The 10076-nt window shown below is 45.1% G+C and overlaps 1 protein-coding gene across 1 annotated transcript in view; it reads left to right on the top strand.

Moving 5' to 3' along the window:
* The first annotated feature begins 645 nt into the window (after positions 1 to 645).
* The window catches only part of LOC122816201 (kelch-like protein 10), a 67698-nt gene continuing 58267 nt past the window's right edge, over positions 646 to 10076 (top strand). Inside the window, exon 1 of the mRNA XM_044088950.1 lies at positions 646 to 812. Coding sequence (XP_043944885.1) covers positions 667 to 812 — 146 coding nt within the window. The 5' untranslated portion in view covers positions 646 to 666. The remainder of the gene's footprint in view (positions 813 to 10076) is intronic.

Genomic DNA, 10076 nt, shown 5'->3' with positions numbered 1-10076 from the left:
AAATACTCAGTCATGTGATCTAAATCTCTTCTGCAACATGAACATAATGGTTTGGAGGGACAGAAATATTTTGCAGAGGATACAGCTGCTGTGGTTCAGACTCCCCAGTCACATAAAACAAAGTTCATCCCAGTCCATTTTCAATCACACTTTATATTTATAGATGAGAAACAGAAACTTTATCCCAGGACTGCCCCCTGTACTACTAATGGACAGAAGCAGCTCCTAAATGCTTTATTGCGTGCATTGGCCCTGCAAATTATCTATGCTATGATCCCAGTTATTCTTATTCAGGTGACTGTAGGATGGTTAAGGCCAATCTATAACCAAATAGGATAGGTTATTTCAAGCACAAAAAGGGACACTGGCTGCCCCACAAGGGCCCTTAGCCTAGTACTTACCTATAAGCCTACATATTCTTTACTTATACAGCTGAAAGTGTATTAAGGTTGTTCTAGAATTTGAATATATGCATTTATGATGCCAATAGCTATAGGATTCTAGAACTTACTAAATAAAAATCAGTAGAATCTCAAAGATCTGTCTCAGTTAGGAGAAATACAGAATCAGATAGGTGCAGGTTCTTTCCTCAGAAAACGTTCTATTTGTGCATACGTGAAAGATCAAAACATGGGAGAATCAACAGCCCAGCTTCAGAAAAAGCACATGAACAGGAAAATGAGTCTTACATCTTGTAGCATCTTTAATCAATACAGACTTGAGGGTAAATTTTGTGATGCAGTTATCAAAGTCGATGAAATAGAAATGAAAGTCCACAAGATCATTATGGTTAGCTGCAGCTCTTATTTTAAGTAAGTACAGCTAGAAGTACAACTAAAAATTAAAACTAAATATTAAAAAGGTTTGAAAAATTAATAAAAATGGAAAAAAGTAAATGTAATTCCTAATTTTACACTGTCTCTAACAAGAGTTATACAAAGCTGTCACAGTGCCCTATTACTAGCTATAGGAGATTTTAAAAATCTTTATGTATGGGCATAGTAAATGAAATATTAACAGGTGAACTTGCAACAGTTTTTTTCTTAAGAAATTGTTGATTGTATATACTACTATCCTGGCAACTTGTACTACAAAGCTAATAGCTGATCTGACTAAACTTTTCCTATGTTAAATAAACTTTAGTGGTGAAAGTAATTCGATAAACTGCAGTGACTACATTTTCTTCACTTATTGCTTATTTCTTCTTGTTTCTGACCGATAAACTATATAGAACTAGTGATGAAGGATATTTTAATTTGCTGTTTGATTGCTAATAAGGTTCAGAAAGACAACAGCTGGAAATCTGATTAGTAACATTAGGCATGACAGACAAATCTAGAACTTGTCACCGACAACATGATATTAAACAGTACTTGGACATTTCACAAAATTCAAGACAAGACTTTTATTAAGCAATTTTAGGCAATTTTGAAATGATCCATGTTTGTGCAAACTTTCCCCCGGATTCTGCAGGCTGTGCATGGCATGCAGGATTAGTGCAGGAGCTCCAGCAGGCAATATGTCTGCCATGCGATCCAGGAATAACCTGTGGGGGCGTGCATGAGCACTCCTGCACTAGTCTTGCACGGACTCAGCCCCTGTATGCAAATTACCCCATTTGCAGGAAAAATCCATGCAAATGAGGTGAATTTGCGATCCAGGAAGCTGGAAACAACCCATGCAGCACTAGTGTAATCTGCAGAAATGTACTCCGCCAGTAACAGAGTACATTTCTGCAAATTACAAAACAGAGCCATGACAGCTCCAAATAAAGGGTGCATATCATGTAGAAAGCATGCCAATGGTCAATTATAAGGCCATTGGCATGGAATAAACTTGAAAAGAAAAAAAATCAACTTTTATTTTTTTTTAGCCGAGCTTGGCTGTTTAAGTGTAGGGCAGCGGTGTGCAAACAGAATTGGAAGAAAATAAGAAAATAAACCTAAAATAAGCATTCTAACTAAAATCACTATTCTGCCATTATACCCAATGGCAGGCAGAAGACAACATGGCCAGTGAATAGTGGTTGCTAAGGGGGGAGGCTCAGTGTGGGACATGTAACTATGCATTAGCAGGCAATCCTATGCAAATGAGGGGAATGATAGTGAATCCCAGATTTCCCCTGCATGCTAGTCAGGTCCCAACAGTGTAAGAGTAGGAATAGCTTGGTGCAGGCCTAGGAGTTAGCTGACATCATAGGGGGGTGTCAGGCATACTGTAAGCGGATTGGAGCCCTGTGGCTCAGATTTGCTCCTAGCTTAGCACAGCTAGGTAAGGGTGTGTGTCTGAGGCTGCCTAGCACTCTTTATATTGCCTAAGCGGGTGTGCACGCCGTGCACCAGGTTTTAAAGAAAAAAAAAAACTTAAACCAGGAAATAGCAACTCTGTGCACATTTAAGCACTGTGTTTGTGCGGCGCACCCCCGGGCTTAAACAGGAAGGCAATGGGAAGGGAAAACAGCAGTAGGAAGGTAATCTAAGAGAGCTAGCATAGCTGGCAGGTGAAATGTGTCAGAATCAGCCAATTACACAGGCAGCAGCCCAGCCCAGCTCAGAACTCTACTATAAACTATGCAAACACCTTCCCCATTGGTTTTTCCCATACTCTACACCACCAGTGTATACAAGCAGGGAACTTTTAACAAACAAAACAACAAAATGATAGGGGCTGCAGCAGGCATCATACAACAACATGTGGAAGATGCTGAGGGTGGTGAGGATGTGAATGCTGTCGACCAACCTACAGTGAGGAGACAGAGAATAGTGTACAGACCCAGGGTAACCTACCAGGGGCTACATGAGCTGGAGATAGTGGAGCACTATAGGGTGGACAGGGACCTCCTACAGCAAATTGTTGAGCTGTGCTGGCCACGCCTGACACACAGAACTAACAGAGGGGAACCCATCCCAGTGGATACCAAGGTATGTGTAGGCCTAGGAATACTAGCCACAGGTACCTCTCAATGCTCAACTGGGGATATCATGGGGATCTCACAGGCATCAGCATCCAGAGTATTCCACCAGTTCCTGGATGCCATGTCAGCACATGCCGGTGAGCATGTATATTTCCTCAACACCCGTGAGGTGTTGGCCAGCAATATGTATCTCTTCCATCAAATAGCAGAATATCCTGAGGTAGTGGGTCCTATAGACTGCACGCACATATGCATCAAAGCACCACCCAGTGATCAGGGCAGGGTCTACATCAACCGCAAGGGCTTCCTCTCTATCAACTGCCAGGTTACGTGCGAGGCCCAGGGCATTATAGCGAAAGTGTGTGCTGGCTGCCCTGGAAGCTATCACGATTCCCACATCTGGCATCTGACGCAGCTGTACCAGAGATTTGCCAATCGGGACATCCATTATGGCTACCTAGTGAGGGATGCTGGTTACGCACTGGAGCCATGGCTGATGACACCATCAGAAATGCACACACACCCGAACAAGAATGCCATAATGAGGCACACGCACAGACCAGACTTATAATAGAGCATGTGTTTGGGATGCTCAAGTCACGGTTCCGGTGCCTGGACACATCCGGTGGAGTCTTGCAGTACTCACCAGCTACATGTACTCAAATTGCTATGGCATGTGCCATGCTACACAATATGATCCTGCGGAAGAGCACAGGGCAGAGCCACACAGCCCCCCACCAATGTCAAGGCCTGCACAGGCACAGAGTGACTCAGAGGAGGAACAACCTGAGCCTGCCCCAATAGGCAGAATGAGGCATTCCCAGTATGCCCTGGCCTTGGCAAAGAGGTAATGCATAACACATACACTGACACGGTAGGGACCCAGGGAATGACACCTCTCTCTGACTCGCACATACAGTAAAAGGGATGCCAAACATGACACTACCTGTGCTCAACCATGTATAGGGAGTGTACTATGTGCATCCGACATAAGCAGCCCTCCAGCACCATCCTCAATACTGGCACACCCACAAGGTAAGTCAATCAATCTACCAATTGCCGAATGGAGTAGAATGTGTCATTACCTGTATCTATGGTATGGATGTGAGCATGCAAGGGAATTGGGTGGCCAGCAGATAGTAGACAGCCATAGTGGCACCATGAGATATGTAACAAATACTGGAGTCACCATAGTAGCCAGTACTACACAGGGCAACAAAACCCACTGCAGGAAATGTGCTGGGTGACATGTGTGTCCATATGACTCACACATGCCAGTCAGGGAGGTTCACATACCCAACAACAGTCTCAGCCAGCAAGACAGGTGTAGACAAATACAAACAGAGGCTGTGCTATGGCCTCTGAATGATGCCTATGGGTAAACTCCCCCCAAACCTACACAGGTAGACTACAGCAGGTCAGGCAATGGGATGTTAGTTCAGAAGGGTAGGAAGTCAGACACTAATATGTAGGTCAACCAAAGCTAAGACCTGTAGTACACTGATGTGCCTCTTATCAGCATGATAGGTTTATATACAGAATGAAATGGAGTACCTGACATACCAGTACAGTCATAGCAAATGTGTACAGGTGCCAGGTGTGCCTCCCCATCCTATGTAGAAATGCAGAAACAGTCAGGTGTGCCCCCCACTCCTATGTAGACATGTAGAAACAAGTGTGCCCCTTCCCCCAATCCAGTGCAGAAATGTAGTAACAGTCAGGTGTGGCCCCCAATCCTGTGTAGAAATGTAGAAACAGTCAAGTGTGTCTCCCACAATCCTATGTAGTAATGTAGTAACAGTCAGGTGTGTCCCCCCACACTCCTATGTAGACATGTAGAAACAGTCAGGTGTGCCTCTTCCCCCAATCCAGCATAGAAATGTAGTAACAGTCAGGTGTGCCCCCCAATCCTGTGTAGAAATGTAGTAACATGTATGTGTAGGTATAATACCAGTGGAGCACAGATGCCCAGAGGTGGCCAAGGTAGCAGGATATGTTGTAGCATTTGCACAATATACAGGTCTGTGTGTGTTAGGTTGGTGTGTGTTTCATATTGTGTGACAGTGGCTAGTATGTATGCATGTTGAGTTAAGACCTGGTGGCCATTGCCCATTACTGCTGATGACAGGGATAAGCCCTCACAAATGCAGTGCCAAAGACAATTTTCACCAGTATAACACATGCTAGCAGTGAGCCATTGTAAATGTATGGTGGTAATATATGTCACCATCTGAAAGACTGACATGGCATGGCTGTTGGGCTAGATATACAAGCAGTACACAGGGGAATGTATCCTAGACATACAGTATATATTGTGTCACTGTGAAATGGATACACCCTTGGAATTGTACATACAGGTATGCATCACATTAACTGGTGCTGTAGTAGGGGATACCAGTGATGTCTGCCCAAACACTTGCAGATCAGAAAGGAGGTAGGACTGATGTACTGGGAAACAGCTGATGTACCTGCACATGCCCACATAACTGGAATGCCCCATGCATATCTGTGTGTCAGATGCAAGTAGTGTCCATAGCACACATGCACCCAGCTCACGTAAACACCACCCACAGGTACCTCTCTGGTCATATCCCTGGTGTGGGAAATGGGTACAATATGACCCCACCTGTATATGGCAATAGCGGAAGAATGCAGCATGCAGTGCAGGTGTCCCATGCACGTGTGTTCCTAGCTGTAGGTAGCAGCCTGCCAACATCCACACCACCTGATCAAGACTGATAGGAGGTATTGGCATGAACACCTATCACACCTACCCTGTCACCCCAGGGGAATATACTGTGTGGTGGTCTGAGACTGTAGGACTGATAGAATGCAACAGCCTGCCACATCTGGCCTGCAGCGACACCTAATGACCCACAGGCCTCTGCCAAAGGCCTATGTCTAACACGTACTGCCAATGCATGTTATGTCATAGACACCCAAATAACAACATAACACACTCCACATAAGCCATATGGAAGGCCATGTGAACAAACCACAATAACATGTCCATCATGTCCCACTGCATGAACTGTGGACCAACACTAACACACACCTGTGATGGGGTGATACCCTCAGGGAAAGTATCAGAGAATGTATGCATAATGTATGGAAAAGACTAGAATAACAGAGGGGGGTGGTAGCATGGGCAGCATGGAATGTGCAGGGTCTGACACCAAGCTGTGTGCACACACTATCTCTGGCTGCAGACACATAAATGAGTGTCTACGCACCTGCCTGTACACCACAATAGGGGTAATGTCCTGACCCATGGCCCCTGCTTCTGGGTAACCTGTGCAAATTTGTACAGCTGTGAGGCATTGCCACAGCAAGATAAGGCCATACTGTCATGTCAATGGATGTATAAGTATGGGATCCTCTGCCAGCACTGTACCAAGGTGCTGAACCAGATACACAGACCCAGCAGCAAGTGTATGCAGCTCCCCCTCCAGAATGGCATAACTTACCATGAATACATAGATGTCTGCCCACAATACCAGACACAGCTGCAGTCACCCTTGTCCCCAAAGATGTCACTGTGAGCAAGAATGTCCACTTGACAGTACATGAGGACAGAAAACATCACAGTGTATAACAGTACACATCTGAATATCTCTGCTAACAGCAGTACCATGCAGCTGAAGCAGCACAGACCCAATCACTTACAATACACACTATCCCCTGAACAGCTTGATCCCATATTGCCAAATGGTTGACAGATACCCTGCAGAAACAGTTTGCTACCTTGTAGGTGTACAACACAAAGGTCTGCTGCACTGGAGTACAAACTATCTGGAATCGATCCACACATTCAATACAGACGGGCATACTGTGCATGCCCACACACTTAGAGAAATGAAGGCAATGTCAGACAACAACATACTGAAAGGTCATACTGGGCATGCTCATACACTTAAACAAATGAAGCCCATGCCTGCAAACAACAGTGGACCATACATATCTGGCATTTGCAGATGTTAGCATAAAACAAATGAAGCCCATGTCTGCAAACAGCAGTGGACCATACATATCTGGCATTTGCAGATGTTAGTGCATACACACTTCAGTATGCACCAGTCATGCCTTGCACACACAGTGGATAGGAATACAGACACATATCCAAGGACAACACACTATAATAAGTCAAAAGTAGACATACATAGATGTATGGAAGAGAGTGACTGTGACAAGGAGCCATCCATTATGAGGCCTGTCCCACCCAGCACACAGCCAAATGGCTACAACCACATGAGGTGTAAATGTCACTCACTGTAAACATTAGCATCAGTATCCATCAGCATTACAAAAGATGTGGTGCAAGTGCTAGCTGTGTAACATGACTGTACAATGAAGTAGTCATCTAGCAGCTATATACATGTATCTGTGGAATAGAACCCTGCATGTGCCTGCATGTGGTGTGTCAACCTCTAGATGAATGGATTATGGCCCATGCACACACACTGCCCTCCCCATAGCACTACTATGATGAGCCTGCTGAGGTCATCCACTTTTAAATACACCTTTGGGAAAGGTGGATCCCAGTAATCTCTGTGGCACATCCTATAACTGCATACTGCTGTAGTGTGATAAACTAGTTAGGTAGGAGTTCTAATCCCAGGCATGGCAAGTGTGTGTGTGTGTGTGTGTGTGTGTGTGTGTGTGTGTGTGTGTGTGTGTGTGTGTGTGTGTGTGTGTGTGTGTGTGTGTGTGTGTGCAGCAATGCTTTTTAGGCTAGTCTCACTACAATTCAACTGCCCTACTTTGGCAAGGCTGCTGATGTAATTTACTGTGAAATACACCTTTGGGAAAGGTGTAGCCCAGTAATTTCTGTGGTGCATCCCATAACTGCATACTGCTATAGTGTGATAAACTAGTTAGGTAGGAGTTCTGATCCCAGACATGGCAACTGTGTGTATGTGTCTCTGTCTATGTAGAGAGCAATGCTTTTTAGGCTAGTCACACTTACTACAATTCAACTGCCCTACTTTGGCAAGACTGCTGATGTAATTCACTGTGAAATACACCTTTGGGAAAGGTGTAGCCCAGTAATCTCTGTGGTGCATCCCATAACTGCATACTGCTGTAGTGTGATAAACTAGTTAGGTAGGAGTTCTAATCCCAGACATGGCAACTGTGTGTGTGTGTGTGTGTGTGTGTGTGTGTGTGTGTGTGTGTGTGTGTGTGTGTGTGTGTGTGTGTGTCTTTGTCTGTGTAAGGAGCAATGCATTTTAGGCTAGTCACACTCACTACAATTCTAATGCCCTACATTGCCAATCCTGCTGATGTCATTCACTGTGATATACATCCTTGGGGAAAGAGTACTCCAATAATCCCTGTGGCACATCCTATAGCAGCTTCATGCTGTAGTGTGATATAAAACTCTGGTAGGCGTTCTATTCCCACACACGGCAGTTGTGGATATTTTTGTGTATGTTTCTATGTCTGTGTAGGGAGCAATGCATTTCACACTGACTACAATTCAAATGCCCAGCTTTGGCAATCCTGCTGATGTCATTCACTGTAAAATACACCTTTGGGGAAGTAGTGCTCCAGTAATCTCCGTGGGGCATCTTATAACTGCGTAGTGCTGTAGTGTAATAAACTAGTTAGGTAGGAGTTCTAATCCCAGGCATGACAGGTGAGTGTGGAGGTGGTTGTGAGTGTGTAACAACTGAACTCAATGTGGACCGGGTTTTGCATATTTCTTATATGGTGACCCTAGTATATATCACAATGTCCACTGTACAGGGATAACAGATGTGAACTAGCCGAGAGGCTGGGGTGCAAATCTATACCCCTACATGTGACATCAAGGGCAGTCGAACAAAGTTAACAACCCTTGTAATACCCAGAGAACACTCTCAACCCATGTCTCATACACACACACACACACACACACACACACACACACACACACACACACACACACACACACACACACACACACACACACACACACACACACACACGTGCGCACACACTTGCCTAGGCAACAGCTGCTATATAGGTAGTACCCTGCATATTGCCCACTGATAGTAACCATGGTGTGATTGCAGTGGGCTACAGGGGGCATCATCAGTCCAATAGGCACATATATGCTGACAGTGCACCTTCCCTATGTTCCTCACTGGACACCTGCAACACCTGATATGCCATCAAATGTGACCCACAAAGGACATACAATGCCTGAAATAACATGCCCTGTATGGACAGATGCCACTGACACAAGGGAATATTGGTACCATGCTATCAATGTAGTTGCAGGGTCAACTTGCTCTCCATTAACAGTTCCCGCCACATGAGGCCAGGACTGGCACATCTGATAATAACAATTTGTGTATACAACGTGGGCCAGACACCCCAGGTACAGTTCCACATGTCACTGTACATGCTTGTGGGAGGTGTGCACATCCCAGACACCATCCATGTCATGGACTGAGGAACACATACATGGCAAGCAATGCACAACATTGGCAAACGCAATAGTTACCCAGGTGACTGAATCGTGAATACAATACCCACCTGTGTCAACAAATCCAGACACTTCACCCCTGAACCAAACTGTAGACCATTGGCATGTGGCCTGATGCCAAGGTATCTCCATCATCTAGCCTTGTATAGCTGTCTGGCACAGTCGACCACTACACACCCGTGAAGCAATGCACCCATGCATGTCAGTACTGGCACCCTGTGTCTATGCGTGTGTGTTGTATGATGCCTATGACCACATTCACACTCACTACAAACCCCATTAGCATGCTAAAGCATGTTGTCTGATGTCAGACACCTCCACATACCCTTTGGCCATATAACCTCCATATGACCCCTGTGTTGCATGTGATACCTGCACAGTACTGTGTTGTGGCAATCTCACTAGTGATGAGTTGTACTCCTGGCCCTGCCAAGTGTGTCAATGTGTGTGCATCCCTGTGAGAGTGTGGCTGTGTTGACACTGACACTTGTTCATGCGGACAGGCACGTGTACTACACCTACCGTATAGCTACCATATCACTGTTGCAGATGTCACTCACCATCACATATATGTTTGGAGGATTCCTCAACATGTAACCTATGTGGCATATCCAATAACTGCATAGACATGTGATAGCACTACATAGTCGTCAGGGGTTTGGTACCCTGCACTGATAGGTGTGTGACACA

The sequence above is a fragment of the Protopterus annectens genome, chromosome 12.part0, assembly GCF_019279795.1.
Source record: "Protopterus annectens isolate FY-2018-M chromosome 12.part0, PAN1.0, whole genome shotgun sequence".
Classification (NCBI taxonomy): domain Eukaryota; kingdom Metazoa; phylum Chordata; order Ceratodontiformes; family Protopteridae; genus Protopterus; species Protopterus annectens.
The sequence above is the reverse complement of the archived record's forward strand: the minus strand, read 5'-3'. Positions and strand labels throughout refer to the sequence as shown.